At 43.0% G+C, this 24,163-nt stretch overlaps 1 protein-coding gene across 1 annotated transcript in view; it reads right to left on the reverse strand.

The window, feature by feature from the left end:
• FAM107B (family with sequence similarity 107 member B) overlaps positions 1–24,163 on the reverse strand; it is a 217,220-nt gene that overhangs the window by 121,325 nt on the left and 71,732 nt on the right. The window contains exon 2 of the mRNA XM_027121916.1: positions 16,178–16,238. Coding sequence (XP_026977717.1) covers positions 16,178–16,238 — 61 coding nt within the window. The remainder of the gene's footprint in view (positions 1–16,177; positions 16,239–24,163) is intronic.

Consider the following 24,163-nt stretch of genomic DNA (forward strand, 5'->3'; position numbering starts at 1 on the left):
TATTCTCTCTCTTTATCTACCTAATCTTGTTAGTGTTGTAAGGTGGCAGAGCTGGGAAGGGAGAGGCCAAGATACACTGGGGACCAGCAACAACAGCACAACGGTAGTCACGATGAGGGCTAACACTTATTGGATGCTTACTATGGTCTAGACACTCTTCTTATTTAATTCTCTACTTAATCCTCTACCGTGTACCTGGCCTTGTGCATTCCATATATATGACATTGTGTTACCCTCACACCTAGCTGATGAGGTCAGTGTCGTTATCCTATTTTACAGCCAAGGAATTTCCCTGAAGTGAAACAAGCCAAGCTTGACATGGGATCCACATCCAGCTTGTCTGACTTGGAAGCTCATGATCTTTCCCACTTATGACACCTGCCACTGTGAAGGCCCATCAGCACCACATGCTAATATTTAGCAGACATAAATATTACAAGCATGGTGGAGGTTTTCCTCTATGTTGGAAATCAGAAAATGTGAGCATTGCATCTTGGTTTTGCTTCCAATTTTCCATGTGACTGTAAGCGAGTTGCTTACTTTCTCTGTGACTCAGTTTCTTTACCTGCAAAGTGAAAATTATATCTGTCCCACTTGATCTCAAGGAATTTTAATGAGAAATTCAATAAATGATTGTGAAAGTATTATGAAGAATGTTAAACATATGTAGGCTTTGGTATGTTGTATTTACTACAAAATGCGGAAAATTTCTCCTCCTCTTTCTCCTCCTTCTTCCCAGTTTTATTGAGATGTAATTGACATCTAGCACTGTACATCTTTTTTTTATTATTTTATTTATTTATTTATTTATTTTCTGGTTGTGCTGGGTCTTCGTTGCTGCACAGGCAATGTTGCAGTGAGCGGGGGCTGCTCTTCGTTGCGGTGCGCGGGCTTCTCATTGTGGTGGCTTCTCCTGTTGCGGAGCATGGGCTCTAGGCGCGCGGGCTGCAGTAGTTGTGGCTCACTGGCTCTAGAGTGCAGGCTCAGTAGTTGTGGCGCATGGGCTTAGTTGCTCCGCGGCATGTGGGATCTTCCCAGACCAGGGCTCAAACCCATGTTCCCTGCATTGGTAGGCAGATTCTTAACCACTGTGCCACCAGGGAAACCCTAGCACTGTACATCTTTAAGGGGTACAGCATAATGATTTGACTGACATACATCATGATATGATGATCACAAGAAGCTTAGTGAACATGTATCATCTCATATAGACAGAAAAGAAAAAATATTTTCCTTGTGATGAGAATGCTAAGGGTTTACTCTCATAACAGCTTTCATATATAATGTACAGCAGTGTTCATTATATTAATCACAGTGTACATAACAGTCCTAGTACTTAAGTATCTTACAACTGGAAGTTTGTACTTTTTCACCATCTTTATTCAATTCCCCCTGCCCCTACCCCTCGCCTCAGGTAACCACAAATCTGATCTCTTTAAGTTTGTTTTCTGAACTATAAGTTTGTGTTTTGAAGAAACGTTGCTTCTTATTTGACAGACAGGAGAGGTCTTTCTTATATACATCCTCTGTCTTGTCATCTTCATGCCCAGCTACATAAAGTGGGCAATAAATTACCCCTTATTTATTTATTTAATTTTTTTAAGTCTTTATTAAATTTGTTACATTATTGCTTCTGTTTTATGTTTTGGTTCTTTGGCCACAAGGCATGTGGGATCTTAGATCCCCGACCAGAGATCAAACCCGTACCCCCTGCATTGGAAGGCAAAGGCTTAACCACTGGACCACCAGGGAAGTCCCCTACCCCTTATTTATAAAAAGAGGTAAACATAGAGTGTCTGGTCTAGTAGGAGCTCAATAAATATTAATTTCCTCACTTTGTTTGAATGGGCATAGGAGGCAAAGCCTGTCAGAGATTAATTATATATCAACTTGACTGAGCCATGGGTTGCCCAGATATTTGGCCAAACTCTATTCTGGGTGTTTCTGTGAGGGTTTTTAGATGAGATTCACATTTAAATCAGTAGGATGAGTAAAGCAGATTGCCCTCTTGAATGTGGGTGGGACTGTCTAATCAGCTGAAGCCATAAATAGAACAAAAAGACTGATCCTCCCCAGAGTAAGAGAGAATTTTTCCTGCCTTTGGACTCAAACTGAAACATCAGCTCTTCCTGGGTCTCGAGCCTGCTGGCCTTTGGACTGACCTCTCCCATATCTGCAGATCTTCAGATCCTGGGTCTTGACCCCCTCCCAAGTTACATGAGCCAGTTCCTCATCATAAACCCCTCTCTCTCTGTCTCTCCTCCCCATATGTATCTAAAAATTATTTTCATATATTTTATATGAAAATATATATATGTATAACTGAATCACCCTGCTGTACCCCTGAAGCATCGTAAATCAACTATACTTCAACTTTTAAAAAATAATAAATACATAAAAATGTTAAGATTGAAAGAATCTTAAATGTATATACACATCCTATTGATTCTGTTTCTCTGGAGAACCCTGACTAATACAGCCCGGCACTTACTCATCAAAAGTCATGGGGAATCTGTTTACAACATCCTAAAAATAATAACCAGCCAAGATCTTATAAGCAATTAGGTTCAAAATTGAAGATCCTGAGTGTGGCGGGGAGAGAGAACTCTGCCCTAGGAATCACTTAGTCACAGCAGAGCCCCAGCCTTGGGACTCAGGACACGTCCTTGGGGAATTCTGTACTTTCCACGACTGGGAGCTTTTTGTCCTTTCTGCCCTAGGGTGCAAAGCACTTTTTTGGCTACAAAAGGCTCCCTTATGGTCTGTCTCGCCTTCTCCACTTTGTACGTCTTTAATAAGTGTCAGTTCCACAGAAGGCAGTGGCTCTTTCTTTAAAAGTCCGAAATGATCCCCAATGGCTTGTCACCTGGCTATATCAAGAATGGCTTTTAGATGTCTGCTCCCCATTATTCTCAGCCAGCCCAAGAAAGAACACACTGTGGCTGTCTGCCTTTGGGGGGTGCTTCCTTTCCCACATCTCCAGTGATTTATAGCTCGTTTTTCCTGGTTAACCATGACCATGGCCGTGACCATGCACACAGTCTACCCTGGATAGACTCAGCTCGTAGGGGATATGGCTATTAACGAGAAAGCCTGGCTCCCAGAGGGTTTGGCTACTGAGATGCATTTTTCTTTCTCTCTCATTTACTAGTGGAAAATACTGCCTGGGAGGAAAATAAGATAAACAGTGGCCTTTCAAATTTCCCCTAAGCTCGGGTTTATGTTTTACTTTTCCCAGATCCCAGATAAATTCTCTTCTTGGTTTCTGTTTTATGCCACTTTGGAGGACATATGTCAGGCTCTTAACACTGGTTAAAAATAGGCCATTTGGATGGAAACAGAATATCATAACACAGCGGGGTTTTGCTGTTTCATTTTGTTGTTTTAATAAATGTAAGTTTAATCAAAAGAGCTAGATGAATCATCTTGGAGACTAAGTCCTCTGTTTGTCTACAGAACAGATGTAACTTCTCAGCTCTCTTCACTCATGATCATTCTGCTTGATCACCCAGAAAGGTGGGTTCGCCCTGTCTCTACCACTGCTCTCTCATGGGAAGAGTCAATTTAAGGGAACGTCTATAATTGTATGGTTTTATCTCTGTTTAGGCTATCATCTTGCTTGATAGTTACTTGGGTGCATGTCTTACTTCCTCTGTCAAATTGACAACGCCCCCCAAGGTTACAGACATGTTTTTCCCACAAGACACACCACGGTCTGTAGACACATATAGGAGACCCTCAATTGGAAATATCTGTTGGTTAAACGAATAAGTGAATGAAAATATTTTAAAAGCTATAGAGATAAGAATTCTAGGGACTGTTAGGCTCAATTATAATTAGCCGCCTGTTGCCAGCAGTTTGAGCAGATAGTCAATGTTACCAACTGATACCAGCCAATTGGTAGGTAAAGATGTATGACCATCTTCTCTAAGATCTCTGTTCTCACACAGGTTACTATTCAAAGATGAAGCAAGGCATTTCCAGTCAGCAAACTCTGAAGCCATGCTCCAGCTATGTGCTACGGTCTGTACAGATTTACACTTTCTAAAATAGGGCTCTGGGGCCCCAACAGGAAGAGGATCAATGCCCCCGGTAAGGATGACTCTTTCTAGAACTTAGTATTTTGCTAGACTGAGGCAGTGTTGTAAGAAGATACTTTATTTCCCCAGCCATCTTGTGCATTCAACCTCCTATTGACATGCTGACCTATATAAGGAATGAAGAATTTGGCTTCTGTGGACAAACAAAGTGAAGAATGGGGTAAGAATGAACTCTTCAGGGGAAAAAGAGTCTACTCAACTTTTCCTTAAGAAATTTAGGTCATTTGAAATAATGTGCAAACACTAGGTTTTTTTTTTTTCATAAAAACTCAAATTTTTCCTCGGGCATCTCAGAATTTTCCATTTCTGGTCAACATCTGAAAGACGAAAGAGGAAGTGTGATCTGAGGTAATTATGGTCTGACCAGGAGCAAAACAGGCCCCAGACCTCATGAGGAAGCGCCACCAAAAGAGGAACAGGGCCCTTTGACTTAGAAGACGAACGGCTGGGGTCGAACGGCCCCCCTAATTCAGAGCAGGTGCAGTCACTCTGGCCACTTGCTGACAGGCGAGACGGAGGAGAGAAAACAAAAGGCAGGGACCGTGCTGAGGCTCAGAGGCAGTCGGAGGTTCCTGTTGCTAGGGAACCACTTCCTGTGCGCTCGCAAACAGCTATTCACATATCACTAGAATAATCCTTCTCAGGCTTCGAAGGAAAGGAAAGAGCTCTCAAAGCTCAGACGTGACAGTAACACCAGGCAAGGTCTGGCTTTTCCAGCAGGCGCTGAAGAACCAAGGATGCCAGGAGAGAACAAGAAGTGAATGGACATTTTGTTTTTATTCAAAGAGACAGAGGGCTAACCCCCTTCCCGCGTTTATCTACCCCGATGTGTCAGATGCAAACAGTGACCACACACAAACACACGTGCACACACGATTTTACTATCGGTTTCTTGAGAGCAGAGAGCACGTTTCACTCATTTTCAGATGCCCGCATTCTCCCACACAGCGCTTTGCACTCAGTTCTCCAAGTTCCTTGAATTCTATTCCTTCATTTCACACAGAGTTACTGAGGATTTGGTTCTACACACACTGTGCCGAGTGCCTGGATGGAGACAAAGATGCACAGATACCATCCTCCCCTCAAGAAGCTTCCTGGTCTTGTAAGAGTAACACGAGTGACAATTAGGTTTGGCTACAAAGAACAGTAACAAAAATAACAGTGGTGTATATGAGATAGAAAGTTTTATTTTCTGGCTCTTACACGTAAAAGAAAGGTCCAGAGTTGGTATTGAGCCCCAGAGACCAAGGCCTCTCCTGTGTTTTACCCCCACTATCCTTAACATGTGGTTTCATCCTCAAAGTTGCCACGTGGTCCAAGATGGCCACCATGATTACCCATCACTGTTCCAAACAGGAAGAAGGAAGGGTGTGCTCTCTTGAGGGAGATTTCTGGAAGCCCCGTGGTAGTAGATGCTACACTTGAAATCTTTTTATGAACAACATTAAAGCCCCTTCCCTTATGTTATTGTTTTGGGGGTTGTGAAATCAGTCTTATTTGTATACAGTTACTTTTTTTCATTACAAAACTTGTAGCATCTCATTATGGCAAATTTGGAAAATAGATTAATTCATCCCTAATTCCAATATGTATTTAAGAACCGTGAAAATTTTTATTGCATACTTATGGTACTAGAAGCTAGGACTATAAAGGTAAACAACTACTGTGGGCATTCTCTTTCCTCTCCCTCCATTTTGTAAAGCTCTGCAAGCTATGCATTGGGTTTTGTGTTTTGTAGTTGTAATTATGGTAAATAATTTTATATCCTCTGGTTTTCACTTCACATTAAATCAATAGCTTTTCCCCATTTTACTATATGACTAAATTTTTAATAATTTAATAATATATACTCATAGTGAAAATTGAAATGTTATTTAAAAAATAAAAACAACCCAGTCAAAAGACAACAAGATACCTCTACACACCTACTAGAGTGGCCAAAATCCAAAACACTGACACCACTAAATTCTGACAACGATGTGGACCAACATGCAATTTCACTCATTGTTGGTGGGAACACAAAATGATACAGCTTGGAAGACAGTTCGGTGTTTTTTCTACAAAACAAAATACACTCTTACCATAGGATTGAGCAATTGTGCATAGGTGAATATAAGTATTGTATAAACAACTGGCAGGGGTAAGACATGTCCACACGTGACTGTAAATCATGGGCAATAAGGGAGGTCTTGGTGAGATTACTTCTTGGTATGTCCTCCGTTATTACATCAAGACTATAGAATTGAACTTGGACCTTCAAGCCTAGGTGTGATTTTAATAGATGAATAGATACTCTGTCAGTGGTGTGTAGGCTGTTTAAGAGCAGGTGAAATATGGATGCACAGAGACCTGTTAGGAAACTATTAAAATAGTTTGGACAAGAGGGAATAACGACCCAAAATGGAGTGTAACAGCAAGACTGAAAAAGTTGGAATAGATATGAGAAACATGACAAAGGAACTCAATAAGAAGGATACAGAGGTTAAGTAGAAAGAAGGAATCAAACCTGGCCTTGAAGCTTGAAACCAAGGTGGATAGTGACACCATAAACAGAAATCATACCACTGGATAGAAGAACCAAGTTTTAGGGAAGTTTATTATTATTTTTGATTCTACCAGCTTTAAATATAATGTCCCAATAGAGTTAATTAGATTTAAAACACAGATACTCGGGACTTCCCTGGTGGGGAAGTGGTTAACAGTGGTTAAGAATCCACCTGCCAGTGCAGGGGACACGGGTTCGAGCCCTGGTCTGGGAAGATCCCACATGCTACGGAGCAACTAAGCCTGTGCGCCACAACTACTGAGCCTGCGCTCTAGAGCCTGCGAGCCACAACTACTGAGCCCGCATGCCACAACTACTGAAGCCCACGCGCCTAGAGCCTGTGCTCTGCAACAAGAGAAGCCACCGCAATAAGAAGCCCACGCACCACAAGTGAGAGTATCCCCCGCTCGCTGCAACTAGAGGAAGCCCACGCGCAACAACGAAGACCTAACGCAGCCAAAAATAAATAAATAAAATTAATTAATTAAAAAAATAGAACATAGATTCTCAACTTCACCAAACTTTTAAAAAAAAGGTAAAGACTCTCATTTCTTTACTTCATCGCCATCAAAGCATGACTTTATATGCCCAGGGCAAATTCCAAGAACTCGTCCTACCCCGGCTTTCCCTTACAAGAAACCGGGAAGTTTAACCTTTCTAAAGGGCACCCGAGCTAAGATCCCTGCTGATAAACTTGCTCAAATCAGAAGGATATAAAATCAACCCTCTCATACGGTACTGCTCAGAAATTCTTAACTCTGTCCAGAAGACATTTGGTATTTGCAGAGTTGCTGAAATGGCTAAGAGGGTAGGACTTTGGGCTCAAGCAGACTTGTGTTGGGATAAATGAACTCTTTAAACTTGAGTTCCCTTATCTGCATAGTGGGAATAATATAGTACCAATTCCATAGCGCTGTTAGGAGGATCAAATAAGAAATCCATGTAAAGCACTTAGCAAGGTCCCTAATGAATTGCAAGTACATAATAAATGTTAGCTGGTATTATTGTTAAGTACCAGGTCGGCATGGTTACCAGATGTTTTATGTTCAATTGTTAGAAAAGAACAATTCAGATGATGTGATCATGAATATGCAAAAATCAAACATGGCAGCTGGACCACATTAACTAAGGATAAAATCAGTCGGTTGTAGGAGGTAAAGAACAGAGAAAGTTGTAGTCACCTGAAGGAAGTGATACAATTATCCATTTTCCTGAAGCCTTTGCAAATTGTCGGAAGGAACTACATACTGTGAACCCCTTAGAGCAGGGCAGCTATGAGAAGAGTCTAGGCACAGGAAAAAATGGCAAAGCACGAACTTCTGGAAAGGTGGCTATTAGGGTTGAGGGTAGTAACTGGTTCCAGGTGAACAAAAAAAGCAAGAAGGCAAGACTTCAGGCCCTATCTCAGTACCCAGCATAGCAGCAGGTTCCGTACACCCTTGCTGAACACACAGACAGATGAACTGTGGGACCAAATGCATGGATGCCCCAGTGTTCACAGTGATGGCCAAATACCAGAATTGGGTCTTCGCGAAACCCTGACTTTTTGAGTCCTTGATCTGTTCTGCTTCTAGAGCTTGAAAAAAGCCAAGGGCAATTTGTCCCTTTTGTCAACTTCTCCTTGGATAGGAAAGCTGAAAATTTCCACGATTACTATACACACAGGAGTCATGCTTGATCAAAATCCATGGAAAGGTGCCGGGTGCACAGCCAGATGGGCAAATGCTCACAAAGGGATGTTACATCAGGCCTGCTGAGCATAGGCAGAAACAGACGTCTTTGGCTGCAACCCTCTCAGTGAGAACATGGTGGTTCCTCAGTTCCCACAAAAGGATGACCCAGAGGAGAAGACTGTGGCCCCTTAGGTGACCCCGAGTCCTCCAACATCACGTGTCACCAAAGTGTGAGCTGGAATACACTTCTAGCGGTTCAGCCGCACCCATCCGTTACGTGGTTCCTTCTCCTGGGGGTACCCTGCATAGTTGCCAAATGTTTGTAGCCCTCCATTCCTGAAATCATGAGAAGCCTCTGAAGAGTATAGTGTTAGCCTCTTACGAAGAAGAAACCATCACTGCGGGGAACTTCAGAGAACTGTGTAAAGATCACTGGCCGAGGTAAGTGCTCATCAGCTTGAAGAGCATTCCCTCCTGTTTCTATAGCAACAGCCTCTGCATCATCTTACCTGCTCCTCAAACCACAGGCAGGATGGGGAGGGAACATCTAGAGGATGCAACCCCAGCTGATTTTTTTTTATCACTTAAGGATGCAAGCCTGGTTTGACCAGTCTCTGGCCAAATTTCTCGAGAGAAATCAGAACCTAGATTTTTACATGACATTTTCCACTTTTTAAACATGGACCACCGATTGAAAAAAATTTTTCAAGACTGTGGGCCAAACAAAACACATCTATAAGCTGAGGTGGCCCTGTTTGTAACATCAGCCATAAGCAGTTAAAATCAACTTGCAGGAGTTCGGAATTACTCACTGTTTCTGAATATCTGTGGAGCTCATAGACTGAATATCAGCTCTTGGCTATAATTTGTTTGAGAAAGTTGTTCATTAACATTTTACTATCGTGTTTGATTGTCTCCTCCTCCCATCATCTCTCCGTGATGAAGGATAAGGAACCAGAGGTGTTCTTTCCTAAGCTGTTTGGTTTTAACCAGGTTCAAAACAGGGTAGATGGTTATTCCTGTTCACATGGATGCAATCAGTAACCAAGCTGAACGTGTTACCCATCCCCAGTGAACAGGAAAGGACAGAGGGCTGCAGTCAGAAAAAGGGAATTTTAAGAAGCTTGGCGATGCCACCATTTTGACCAGTTAATAAGGTAGTAATCAAAGCAGCTATTTTGTATTTAGGTATTTAAAAAAAATTTTTTTTGAAAGGTTTTCTTTTCTGAGATTTCAACCAGACTCATGGACACTTTCAAATATGTTATGATGAGTTCAGTGCAGAGACTGTCAAGGGACCCTCTTTTAGTTCGGATTCCTTGCAGGAGGTGGAGGATACACCAGGAGGGGAGTGGGGTGCAGAGATGGGAGGGGGGCAGCCGGCACTGGGCTTTATCCAGCCAGCTACTTCTGGGGGTGACTGGGGCTTGGCTCCGTGGGGCAACCCTGGGAGCCGGCGTGGCCCGTGCTCCCCAGCTGTGCTCCCCAAGGGGCCAGAGAGCAGAGGTAGCGGTTCATCAAGTCCCACCAGTGATCGCTCGAGGGCTGTTCCTGAGGGGTCTTAGAGCAGGTTCTGGAAGAGAAAGCCTCAGGCAGAGGCCTGCAGGTGCTGGAAGTGGGGCAGGTGTGCGCTGAAGTGGAAGGTGGGAGACAGGGCGCACCCCCAACTTCATCCAAACCGCCTCCCCGGTCTCTGATACAGACAATCACATTTTCCCGTATTACATAAAGTGCTGCCCCAAAGCAGCTGTAGGACAAGTCCCTTACTGTCTTCTCAACCATGTTGCTTGACCCTGTGCCCCCTTCCATACACAAATTCGGGAACAGTGGCCGATCCACCAGGAATCACTGAAGCGTGTAGCAAAGTACGGCTGCCATGAAACCAAGTTGAACTGGAGGTAGGGAGAGCAAGGAAATAAAGCAGCTGATTTCAGGGGCCCCGGGACCAAAAATGCCACTTTACTGAAATGTTTGCAGAGAAACATGGGTAAAGGGCAACAAAAACAATGACAACAACAATCTGTGAGATGTAAAAACTTCACGTCTTCTCTCCTCAGAGCCTTTGTGACAATAATCAGCTGGAATTTCTAGATGGTGATTTTTCCACTCCGCATATCCTGAGAACAGAAGGGAAGGTACACTCCCAGGAGAGAGCTGGGTGGGCATCCAACTACGTTGCATGCAACACAAGTGTCATCTTCTTATTCACGTGCAGGGAAAGGAAGTGGGAAGTGGGAAGCGGGTAGAGAGATTCCCCCAGGATGGAAACCTTTAAAGAGCATCGCTGTACAGTTTGATTTATTTAATGCACGTGCTACTTTAATCATTGCTGCTTCTGTATATTAATGTCACCTTCCCAATTCTTTGTCTTCTAAGGGGTTCTTACGAAGACCCAATAACACATTTTAACCAAACAACAAAGTAATAAAAGAAAGTGAAATAGGGTAGAAACACATCTTGTCACACACTCACACACACACACACACACACACACATTAGGCAATTCTGCTCCAAGTATTACCGCACTGAAGATTTCATTCCTGGTAACTGACTGACGTTATGACCTGGATGAACTTCTGGAAAGCTCTCTGACTGCATGTCCACTATGCTAAGGGGACATAGGATCGGATGGAGAGTAGTACAAGACAAAGCTGGCGGGGTGTCTCACCGCGCACATGCGCACAGTGTCAAAACCAACCATCAGCTGTGCAGGTGCATTTCTGCTTCTCCTCAGGGCACAGGTGCCCATCAATCAACAATGCATCAGGTATACCTTGAACACAGAGGACTAAAGCAAACCCTCATTTTCTCTAAACTTGTATTTTCCCATTTACAAACAATAAGCAGTCTGTTGAATTTCCTAAATAAAAGATCTGGAAACGATTAGCTCTCTGCCCATGGGGGGAGGAGAAAAAGCCAAGAGTGCTCTCTGGGTGATGCTGAGGAGGACATATGCTGTGGTTTCAGAGACGTGGGTGGTACCATCACTTAAGAGCTTTTTGTCTAGGAGAGCGCTGAGAACTTGGAAACCCGATTTCCTCCATCTGACACCTTCTCGATGCGAAAGGTAGTGAGCTGGGAGCCGACAGACATACTTTAATAGGCAGGCCAGGAAGTCTCCCATCACCGCAGACATGAAGCCTTCCGTGGCTGGCCACCCTCTCCTGACAGAGGCAAACAACACCCCCGGCCCCATCCACCCACCCCCAGTCACCAGAGAAACATCTCCTCGGATTCTAGGGCAAGTCCAGCTGACTTCACAGGTGAAGAAAATCCAGGCAAAAAAAAGACTTTTTCCTACTGACCCTGATAGTGCAGAATCTGTAAGTAAATTCTGGAAACGTCTTCCTCTCTACGAATACGTGTTAGAGCCCATGACCTCCTGTCCAGTGGGGTTTTAGTTCTCGGAATAGGGAATGTGTCACCCTCAGAGGACTTTGTTCCTTTGATGAGCCTCCAGCAGCAAGCAGGTTGCTGCCATCATTGCTTCAGAAGAATGTACGTGATGGGTAACATCTAATCATTATTATTTGAAGTAGACACGGTATAGTGGGATTCCTTAGACTAAAATAAAAGTATGGTAGCAAAGTCCCATAAAGGGGTTTAAGGATAAGGACTTTGGGCTTCCCTGGTGGCACAGTGGTTGAGAGTCCACCTGCCGACGCAGGGGACACGGGTTCGTGTCCCGGTCCGGGAAGATCCCACATGCCGCGGAGCGGCTGGGCCCGTGAGCCATGGCCGCTGAGCCTGCGCGTCCGGAGCCTGTGCTCCGCAACGGGAGAGGCCACAACAGTGAGAGGCCCGCGTGCCGCAAAAAAAAAAAAAAAAAAAAAAAAAGATAAGGACTTTGCTGAAAGTCATCTACAAACCCCAGTAGCATTTTCCCTAATAAAAGGCCTCCCAGGAATCCTCAGATTATCTGTTCCAAGTTTCAGAGAATGGAAAGAAAGTAAATTCAGGATAAAGGCGGTGCACCACGCTCCTGTTTTCTAACTTCCCCACCTGAACAATTTTCTATTCGTTGGCTGGAGCCTCAGAACGATCAGTAAGGAAGATAACTTGTTGGCGCGATCAGAATGGAGTTTGACTGCAATACGGTTGGCTGGGCCAGAAACCTCATTTGGACGGTTCTACTATGATCTGAAAGTAAAAGCAGACATTTTGTCTGAATTATCAGAGGCTCGGTCTCATTTTCGTCACCTCCCAGGGCTCTCAGCCGGAAAGCCTGACTTCTGAGTCTCCTCGGGGGCCCAGCCTCACACACACAGTAACATCACGTCGCTTAAGAAGCTGCAGAGTGGAACCCTGGTCTCACTTCCCCAGAAAGGTTACAAAAAATACATATATTTTTCCCTCATCGCATCCATTTTTAGTTAAAGAACTTTAACCGTTTGGGGTTCGTTACTTTACACTTGAAGAACCTACAAACCACAGGAAATGAAAATTTGACTAAGTGCAGATGATACAGACAGCCACCTCTGAAAGTGTGCTGGGGCCCACTCCACCCTAGGTGACCTTTCGCAAAAGGAGAACATTCAGATGAAATTCTTTGACAGTCATAAAATGGTTTCTCGCCTCTTATGAACCAAGTGTTGCAATCTTGGGGCCCTAACAGCACAGGGTGAATGCAAACTAAAAGCTAATAAGGATTCCACAAAGTCTTCCTGGATTTTAAACACATTTAAAATCGTTTCAGCATTCAAAAGGACTTGGCATTGCTTCTAAAGCAATGCGTGGCAAGAGACGTGGCAAGATAGAGCCAACATTTTTAAAACACATATTACTTTTTTTTTTTTTTTTTTAGGAAACATAGCCATCAGAAAGGATCCAATTAATTTTTAAAAAGAATTCTCTCAAGAAAGCATAGTTGTCCCATAGATTGCTCTCATTGCCCACGAGGGAATGAATGAATGAATAAATTAAGATATGATGGGCCACCTCTGAAAAGTTGTTCATCTCCCTCTTTCTAGAAAACTGGTACTACATAATATCTTTTCCTTTGGCTACCAATAAGATTAGCCTAAGCAAGATCTGTTGTTTTTTCCTGTCAGCTATAAACCTGAGTCTCTGTACTAAGAAAAGTAATGCTCAGTTTTCATCTTATTCAATATCGATGCCTTTTATAAGCTGTTGTATGTGTGTGTGATTCTTGCCTTGTTCCAAGGGCCTTTCAGTAGAATAAAAAGAGATTAAGTGAAGGCGGATCATATAATTTCTTCCCTACAATAAAAAGTCAGAGTAATCACAGGAGGCTCTGGGAAAGGAACACATTCCATGGAGAAGCAAAACGGAAAGAGCAATTATCCAGGGAAAGAAGGACCTGAGAGAGAGGGGGGCCTGAGCCATGCAGACCAAAACTCTGACAACTCTGCTACAGTAGCTGCTTAGAAACAAGGCATACACCCAGGTGAGAACGTGTAGACTAGTTCCTACCCTGTCCTCAGCACCTTCCAATAACTGGCTTATTGGGTCACGTTGTCAGGCTTCAAACCGTGCCTTCTTGCTGACGTAGAGTTCTCCCTGGTTGGAATTACAGCCTCCTCCTTGTCACTATCAGTAAAGCATCTTTGCTTTTTTTTCCTCTAATATATGAGCAACATCACGGATGCATCAAAGGATCTCTTAAGTATATGGAAACCTCTTCACCGTAATACCTCCATCTCACCACCATTTTTCATGGGTCCAGTACTTCATTCTTCCTTGCCTGTGCAGAGTGATAAGCTTAACCCAGTTTAGCTTCCCATCCTTTTCTTTACTTTTGCCTTGAATATTGTATCAGAAGGATATAATAATTCTTTAAAATGGCGCTTTCGATAAAGGATCTAACCTCACTTGTAAACAGACACACAATCTGATGGAATCTTCGTTGCATGGCCCCACACTCAGGGCCATCCAATGCTCAGGTTGAGAAAGTGTGTAACCAGGCATCGTGGTTGGAGCCAGAAATGCCCCTGTTCTTTAATTGTTTGCTGGTGTTTAAAATCCCTCTAACACCACCACATTGTTTTCATTCCCCAGGTAGATTTGTGGCTTAAAATACCAACAGGCTGAACAAGAAGCAACACAATGATGTGAATTAACATGCACCGAGGTGTATGAGCCTGACTGCATGTCCTTCTGAAGGTAGAGAAACTGGGGGATGAGGTAGTGGGGAGCAACCCCACTGAAGAGGTTCAGGGCACCGGAAGGGCCGGCTGGAGGTAAAGGTAAACCTCATCTATCTAATGAAACTTCCCAGCGCTGGTCTTGCTGAAATGAGGCACCAGGTGACAGCAACCCATGCTGTATCACATTAAAAGGGACTTGTTACAATAGGCTACTCTATCTGCTCAGCTACATCACGCATAGAGTCAAGGGGGGATGCTACCTGATTCTGAGTAGGCATTAGGGTTCTGTCTATTACAGGCAGGTCACATTAAACAAAACCTCCAACGTACGTAGATGCCGAACTATTAGAGCTCAAAGGACAGGTAACGATGGCGGTAAAATTTAAATACACTCCCAATTAACCCGTCATTGTCCCCTGGGGGGCCCCTGCAAATATAAATTACAGACCTCAGGATAAGGTGACAGCTGCCAAAGGATCAGGTCGTCAGCAAAAAAATGGGCAGAACTCCAAGTAGATATCACTGTGGATTCAACTTACAGTATTTGGTTTTCACTTTATAAGCACACCAGCTAATGTGTCTCTCTTCACAAATGGATTTCGTATCTCTCCTTCCAGACCCAACTCCTATGCCACAATCTCTTGAGAGGACAGTAAGTAAAGAAACCAATCAACAGAAAGATGATTTGGGATCCTAATAAGTGTTACGGAAAAAATAAAAACGGGCAATGGGATGAAGAGTGATTTCAAGAAATGACAAGGTAGCTTCTGGGACTGTACATTCCAGCTGAGAACTACCTGAAGAGAAGGAGTCAGTCATGCAAAGATCTGCAAGGGGAGAGAATCAGAAGAGGCCTGCAACTAAAGCAACGTCTGTTACTGGCGAGGGTAGACACTTGGGAGGGCTGTAGAGGGAGATGCTAGAGCTGGATAACTGCTAATTGTCTCTCCTCCATGTAAATCAGAGCAGGGTGCCAACCTCCCCCCCCCCGCTGTGCATATTCTTTTTGTTACCATTTTTATTTTCTTAATTCTGCTCCCTGATTTTCATTGAATTACAAGAACATGACCCTCTATGAGCAGCAAACACGTCTGGAGCCCTCTTCTAACCCCTCATCATATAAAACACCAAATTAAAGCCATTGGAAAATAGAAGCTGAGAGTATTAAGATTTAGCTTTCGTTATTATGAGGTCCATTCAACTAATGTTTATTTTTATGACCATTACATCTCATTATCATTACCGATCATAGGCAGAAGCTAAGTTATAAACTCATGATTTGTTTCTTTCCATATTATCTTAATCGAAGTCCTATTATGGGGTAAATAGCTTTAGCAAAGCTTCATATTTAACTATACACTAACAAAAAAACCAGCAAATGCATCTAGATAGCATTTTCCAAGGTAATCATAAATACTCTAGTAAAAAACTACACTACTTATTTCAGTATTACTGAATTTGAAATTTCTTCATCATTATCATCATCTACTTCATTGCAAGTATTTGTTCAGCAAGAACTGAAATCAATAAAAGAAAGAAGAAGAAAAAGAAAAGAAGCTATTTTCTGCATCATGACCAGATTATCCAGATGTCGTGCCTGGAATAGATCACAAGTGACATTTCTAGTCATGTTTCCAATCACTGGGAACATACAGATTTTCCTTTGCAATCTGCAGAGCTTTCGGATTCTGCAAGCCTTGCTGTCAACAATAGTAGCCCAGAAAAGTAGGCGCTGCCCTGAATGGACTCTACCTGCTGCCATCTTCCGGTCCAACCCGAGGCATTGTGGTTCTTTTGGGGATCCCTCTTCTTCCTGAATTCCAGTCCCACAGACCAGAAAAACAGGGAGAAAAGAAAAACAATGCATTAATTTACGGCAACACTTTTTGCAAACCAACTAATTAATATGAGATGAAGCTCTGAAAAAACTAGACCACGCCCTTATGAACTGAGGCTTCAGAGAAGCAACAAATTCAACAATAGCTATTAAGAAGAATAACTATGCGGGTGCTGGGTTACAAACTCCACAGTGCCATTCATGTGGAAGCGTCTGACTGTTGCCCCTGGAATTGTACAACCCAGATGTTCTCTGTGACTAATACATTTGGGGACATCAGTTACTTAAACACAGTGGGGTGGGTTTCTCTGTGGGAGAACATTTCTGCAAGTACATATGATGCAACGAAGAAAATTATGTTTCCTTTTTCACAACTGAAAAGGCTGATTTCGTGTGCCTTAGAAAATTCTATCCCAGCTCACAGTTATTTTTATCTCTGGGAAGGTGAGCAAACGCATTCTTCTCTGAGTTCTGGTATGACATTCTTTAATGACAATGTTGACTCCTATAGCATTGGTCAAAGTAGGTCCAGCTAGGAGGGGCAGGTGGGGAGGTGTAAATTAAGAGGAATGTCTACACGGGGCTTTTCTAATTTTGTCTGCAAGGTGATTTTATGCTGATACCTTTACCTATTTTTTTTCTTCTTTGAACAAATATTCGTTGAGTTCCTGTATGAACTAAATCTGTGGGACCTTAATCTTTAGGAAAGATTCCTTCCAACATCTCATGAATGCATTATACTGTAGCTAGTTCCCTACTCAGCTTCCTCCCTAGGCTAGCACCCTTTCTGCACATACTTTGTTCTTCCTAAGAATTTAGCGCAACGGAAGATGTTCTGGACCAAAATGAAGCATATGCGTGTAGGGTTCCATAAATGATAATGATTCTCTAACCAGAGTGGAACAACGGAACTCAAAAACTGACATTATTTATCATAGGAGCCATGCCCAATTTGTTCTAAGTGTGCAGCTCCTAGGTAATATCTCATCTGGCTGAGAAACCACCAGACTCTCAAACTTGGTAGGTAAGATAAATAAATATCCTTTTTAATTCATAAAGATTAGTTTCATTAAATCACCATCAGTATCAACTCAGAAAGGAATTGATTTCACCTGTGTTTTTGGGAACACTTTTTTTTCAGAGATCAAAAATCATCTTCAAATGTTTATCACCAGGGACCGGTTTCAAAAATTTTTCCTAATTTTAAAACCCATGAAATTGTATTGACACGGGCAATTTGGTCAAACAGGCCTTCGGTCCCATTATCTAGATTTTATACATTACAAGAAATTTTAATGACAATTGCTTCCACAATTACATTTCTAAAAAGATGTGAATTAATAGATACCAAGGACATGTAAATGATAGAAAAGCCCCATTACACAGCAACTAAACGCAGCAAATAATTTCTTGTTTCACAAGGCCCAATAGAATAAAAACGTGAGGAGTTATTTTATAATATAGCCTCAGGGAAAGTCTCTCAACACACCAAAATAATCTAAATAAAGTTGTTTCATGGATGAAAGCATTCTCCTTTGAGCCAATAGGACTGTTTATTTTTTCATTGCTCTGAATTCCAGAACTGTGAAATAACTCAGCCCTTTAACTTTCTTCCAAGCATATTTATTACTTCATTTTAAGTTTCCCCTCCCCCAGTCTTCTCATTAATTAGTAAAAATTGCAAAGCCCTGGAAGGATCTGCAGATGGAAGGATATTTGGAATCCGTCTGGCCAGAGAGCTCTCAGCATAGAATAAACAATCATCTGTCTTCAATAGTACAAACTATGTTCTATTTAGAGAAAAAAGGCTGAGCTCCGTAGACTCTTGAGTTTCTTCTCTTCAGTGCAAGTCTGTGATTTGCTGAATTTGTTCTTACTGGCTTTTTCCCAGCAAAGCTAGAATAAAATGACAACAGTCCAACTGTAGTAGACATCTGTTGATGTTGCTGCCTGGCATTCACTCACACTTTCTAATAAGTGTGTCCTGATTTCCTCTTTCAAGTCATCCTTTCCACCTCCTAATGAATTGTGGTTCCTATGAAACCACCTCAGTACACACACACACACACACACACACACACACACAAACACACACACCCCTCCCTCCTCACCGCTCCAGGGGGGTCACGTGACCCGGGGCTGCGCCCATCAGTCTGCTGCATTTCCCTGTGATTGGTGCAGAGTGGTCATGTGACCCAATCTGGGCTAATGAGAGATTTTCTCTGTGCTTCCAGGAATAGGCTTCTATTCTTACCCACTGGTCCCAAATCCTGAGACAACTGTGGAGTGAGGGTTGGGCTGCTGCTGTCACAGGCAGCTGGGACAGAAGCCCACACAAAGTAAGGAAGAGCCAAGAGATGGACTGATACTGAGTCCTGATGATATCATTAGAGCCCCTGATCCAGCCATGCCTGAAGCGACCTTAACCATGGACTTTGGGGCCTAAGTGAGCAATTATATTTCTTTTTCTTTTTAAAAATACAGCCAAGACTTCCCTGGTGGTCCAGTGGTTAAGAATCCGTGCTTCCAGGGCAGGGGGCATGAGTTTGATCCCTGTTTTGGGAACTAAGATCCCACATGCTGTGTGGTGCAAAAAAAAAAAAAAAAAAAATACAGCCAGGGTTCAGATCCTGCTCTGCCATGTAGGAACTCTGTGAGCCTCAGTTTCCTCATCAACGCTAATAAATGTAATAGTTTATGTTTTTGTGGGGCTGCTGTGAAGATCAAATGAGGTGACGGATATAAGAATACCACGTGACTCACTATTAATATGAGATGGGGCGGCTCTTGTCTGCCCAGCCAGCAGCCACCCACCCCCTTCTGGTAAGAGCTGCTATCCCCTGGCCACAGGGTTAACCCGGGCAAGAGGGTATAACCTAATTCAGGCTAGAGTGAGGAGGTTGGGATGTTTCAGCTTGGTTGGTGGATGTCCTACAGTCTTGAACCCCTCAGGATGGAGCCCCAGAGCTGGCGATAGTCACATCACATGAGATAGCTCAAGAGAATGAACCCAGCACACGGAGAGATGCAAAGGCAAAAGGAAGAGAAAGGGCTCTGATACCATGTGTCCCAGAGTCCTGCAACTTGTCTTTACTCAGTTGTTGTTTATTGTTTATTTCCCCATTCCTCTGCCATCTGCCTGATAGCTTAGGTTGCCGCCTAACTTCTTCCAGCTCAGGGAATGCCCTTCAGATAACTGTAGACGCAGGGGAGCCCAGAAAGATGGGAGGAGTCATCTTAACCACTTCAAAATCTCGCTCCCGCCACCCCTGGGTCCATGGAGAATATTCCTCATGAGTAAAACCTGCAATTCACTAAGCTACCCAAGATCAGGGATACTGGGACCTTGACCAGAAATTTGCTTTATTCCCTGTCTACGTGGGGCCAGAAAGTTCTAGGTGCTTTTCCCAGTCTGCTTGTTGGAAACCTAAGTAGCTACAGCAAAAGAGGAGGTGTATTGGATCGCATGCTTTTGTAAAGCTGTATTTCTCGAACTTTGATGTGGACGCAATCACCTGGAGAGTGTGGCACGAATACGGAGGGTCCAACCCCTTCCCACTTCAACATCCCTAGGCCTCTGCATTCTTCATTAGCACTTCCAGTGATGCTGACACACACTCAAGCTTGAGAATCACCGTTGTAAAGGATGAAAGTTTGGTCTGGTGCTCAGACAGCATCACCAGGGTCCTCTCTTCCTCTCAGTCCCTCCGTTTGTCTGTTTCTGTCTGTGTGTCGCTTCCCAGGCTCCTCCTTCATTGCACAGACAGGAGCTCTGGGGCCACATCCTTTCAGCTCATGTTTCAAAGGGGGACAAGAAGCGTTTCAGGCCCTGCATTCATAATGCAGTCAGCCCTCCGTATCAGTGGATTCAACCAACTGCAGATCGAATTTCAGACACCTTTTTATATAAGGGACGTGAGTATCTGTGGGGATCAGGGGGGTCCTGGAACCAGTCCCCCTGTGGATACTGAGAGATGACTATGTAGAGTTCTAAGGGAAGCTTCCTATTGCTCTATCTTGGGTCATGTGCACATGCCTGTCAGGGAACGGGGACCCTGATCTTCCAGACCTACATCACTGCCCATCCTGTGAGCCACTGGAGGGATGGGGTGCTGCAGTTGGAAGCCTCAGCAGAACCTCAGAGAATGGGGAAGGTGCAGTTCCCCAAGGGAAGGAAGGATGCTGGTTACACTGCTGTTCAAAATACAGACTCCAAGTAGACAATTCTCCAAAGCCACAGGACTGAAAATACCTACCGCTTATTTAGTGGCTAGCCTGTGCCAGCAGCTTCATGTATGTTACATGTAACATGGGATGACATTCAAAATAGTTAACAGCCTGTATGGTACTGGCCACCAACTAATCAGATGGTGGAGGGTCCCAGAGGTCCCTGGAGTACAGGCATTAACTCTTTACTTCCTGGAGCATGCAGAGTTCAGGGGTCGGGGGAGAGGAGTGATGTGGGAAATGGATGCCACTCAAGGGCTTGGGGAGCAGTTATTTACCAGTTGAAACAAAGGTGTTTTAATATTTTAACAGCCAATAGTTATTTATTTATTTTTATTGACGTATAGTTGATTTACAATGTTATACCAATCTCTGCTGGACAGCAAAGTGACTCAATTTTACACATATATACAATTTTTTAAAAAATATTCTTTTCCATGATGGTTTATCCCAGAAGATTGGATATGTCCCCTGTGCTCTACAGTAGGACCTTGTTGTTTATCCATTCTAAATGTAATGGTGTGCATTGACCAACCTCAAATTCTCAGTCTATCCCTCTCCCTCCCCCCCAGTCCTTGGCAACCTCCAGTCTCTTCTCTATGTCTGTGAGTCTGTTTCTGTTTTGTAGATAGGTTCACTTGTGTCATATTTTAGATTCGACATATAAACGATATCATATGGTATTTGTCTTTCTCTTTCTGACTTAGTTCATTTCGTATGAAAACCTCTAGTTGCATCCATGTTGCTGCAAATGGCATTATTTTGCTCTTTTTTATGGCTGAGTAGTATTCCATTGTGTATGTGTACCACATCTTCTTTATCCATTCATCCGTTGATGGACATTTAGGTTGTTTCCATGTCTTGGCTATTGTGAATAGTGCTGCTATGAACATAGGGGTGCATGTATCTTTCTGAATTATAGTTTTGTCCAGGTATATGCCCAGGAGTGGGATTGCAAGATCATGCGGTCTATTTTTAGTTTTCTGAGGACCCTCCATACTGTTTTCCACAGTGGCTGCACCAACTTACATTCCCACCAGCAGTGCAGGAGGGTTCCCTTTCCTCCACACCCTCTCCAGCATTTTTAACGGCCAATATTGTTCTTACGGATGCATACCTGCTGAATATTTTCAGCCCTGAATATCATCTTAACAACCACACTTCTAAAGTATAGGTACATCCCAGAGGTATGCTGTAATATGCTAGAGGTATGTAAAGCCTCTCTCTGGAGCATCAGTTTCACTCAAAGATTTGGGAAGAAAAACATTATTTGTACATTAAAACAAGTCTGGTTACATTGCGGAAGGGTAAGTAGAACAGACCTAAATGTTTAGGATGAGCACGGAATGTCAAGGAAGTTTGGAAGCAGGGACCCTGACATAGAGGTACCCTGTAGACAAGGTTGAAAAGCACTGTGAGGGAAACCACAATGTTGATACTTGTGTCCCCATTATGCAGAAGGGTCCCTGGAGGGTTGAAGACTTTGACTAAAGGTGCATGCTTTTAGGTGGGGTAAGAGTCACACCATCTTCCTGGGTCAGACCCCAGCTCTCTCAGCAATACCATGATGGCTTCCTTCAAGTTTGCTCCTTGCTGGTGTTTTTTTTGTTTTTTTGTTTTTTTAATTTAAGTGTAAGTGGAAAGAACAGCTAGTTATTGAATAGCTATCCTTAGTGATGGGACTAACAGAAGAGAACTTTGGGTAAAGAAGACATAGTATGGTTTTACAAAGGAATGAGTGATTATTACTCTTAGCTAGGGAAGAACATTTCAAAGACACACCATTGTGTGCTTCAAGGTTTAGAGAGCCTGAGGTCAAGAAAACCATTTATCACGTGGTGGAAATTTCAGAACCAGCAGCATAGAAAAGTCTGACACAATCTTTATGGCTGTAATTCAACATGCTGGTCCAAACTTTCAAGTTACATAATGACTGCAAAAATATTTGAATTAAAATAAACTGTCAAACTACTGGGGAATGGAAGGGTAAGATTAGTTGCCTATACAGATTGCTATGGACTGAATGTTTATATCTTCCTTCCCCCACCCCTCCAAATTCATATGTTGAAATCCTAGTTCCCAATGTGATGGTATAAGAGGTGGGGTCTTTGGGGGTGATTAGGGTCATGAGGGTGGAACCCTCATGAATGGGATTAGTGCCCTTATAAAAGAGACCCCAGAGAGCTCTCTAGCCCCTTCTGCATGTGAGGACACAGTGAGAAGATGGTCATCGATGAACCAGGAAGTGGGCTCTCACCAGACACTGAATCGGTTAGCACCTTGATCTTGGACTTCCCAGCCTCCAGAACTGTGAGAAATAAATGTTTTTTGTTTAAGCCCTCAAGTCTATGGTAGTTTGTTACAGCAGCCTGGACAGACTAAGATCCTGATCAACTGAGGGTTATTATATATCCTGCACATAGATTTGTGTTACAGATCGTGAATAAGTGACGAGAGAGAATCACGACTCTTCAGCTACTTTAATATCTAATTCTACTCCACATGCACTCTATAAACATGGGTTGAATGAATGAATGAAAAATGTTATTTAAAGAAGAATATTTCCAACCAGAAATAGACTCACAGACATAGAAAACAAACTTATGGTTATCAAGGGGAAAGCGGGAGGAGGCATAAATTAGAAGTTTGGGATTAACATATGTGTACTACTATATATAAAATAGATAACCAACAAAGACCTACTGTATAGCACAGGGACCTATACTCAATATTGTATAATAATCTATAAGGGAAAAGAATCTGAAAAGGAATATATATATATATATAAAATATATATGTGTATAACAGAATCGCTTTGCTGTATACCTGAAACTAACACAACATTGTAAATCAACTATACTTCAAAAAAAAGGCATAGCAAATATCACTTCATATACGTTTCCCAACTCTTTTCTTCCTGGGAGTCAAATTAAATGCATTTATGATCTTAAAAAAAATGAATGTTTCTGCCCAACTCTTTATTTGCATAAAACCAATGCTCCAGGAGGCCACACACACCTGAAGCCCTGCAGGGCACACTACCAGATGTCCCTGGAAGACAGCGCAAGTGGGAGAGAGACTGTGCCGAGAGGATTTCATCCATACCTGGTGAACAAGAGAAGGAGAGTTTTTGCTGGAAACTGGGGCACCAGTTTTTTATCTGGGTTCCATATTGGTTCACAAAATTTGTAATACCTCATCTCTGTCTAGTACGTCTCCATTTGTAAAGTGCTGTCTTATGTGATTTCACATGACTCCCTCAATGATTGTGTATGGTGGGCAAAGCCGGTATCCCCACGTCCTGGAAAAATGCACTGCTTTCCCCTACTCACCCTCACCATGCTTCTGACACTTGACTTTTCCCCACACTGAACAATTCTCCAGTGCCAGCTGGGTGTCCACAATTCAATTCAATCCTGATATTAACCAGAATTAGCACTGACCCCTCAGGTTAAAGGCTCAGCCCCACAGGACTGCCCCCCACTTCAGACACCAGCCGCAAGCGGTGCGTCCCAAGGTTCCCCATGACTGCTGTGCAACTTGGCTACAAATCAGAGGTTCCCACAACCCCCTCCTTGGGTTCACTAATTTGTTAGTGTCCCCCAGAAACTAGGAAAACAGTCCACTTACTACTGCTGATATATTACAAAGGATATAGGAAAGGATACACCCGA

The sequence above is a fragment of the Aethalodelphis obliquidens genome, unplaced genomic scaffold, assembly GCF_003676395.1.
Source record: "Aethalodelphis obliquidens isolate GAN/ISIS:26980383/991018 unplaced genomic scaffold, ASM367639v1 scaffold23, whole genome shotgun sequence".
Classification (NCBI taxonomy): domain Eukaryota; kingdom Metazoa; phylum Chordata; class Mammalia; order Artiodactyla; family Delphinidae; genus Aethalodelphis; species Aethalodelphis obliquidens.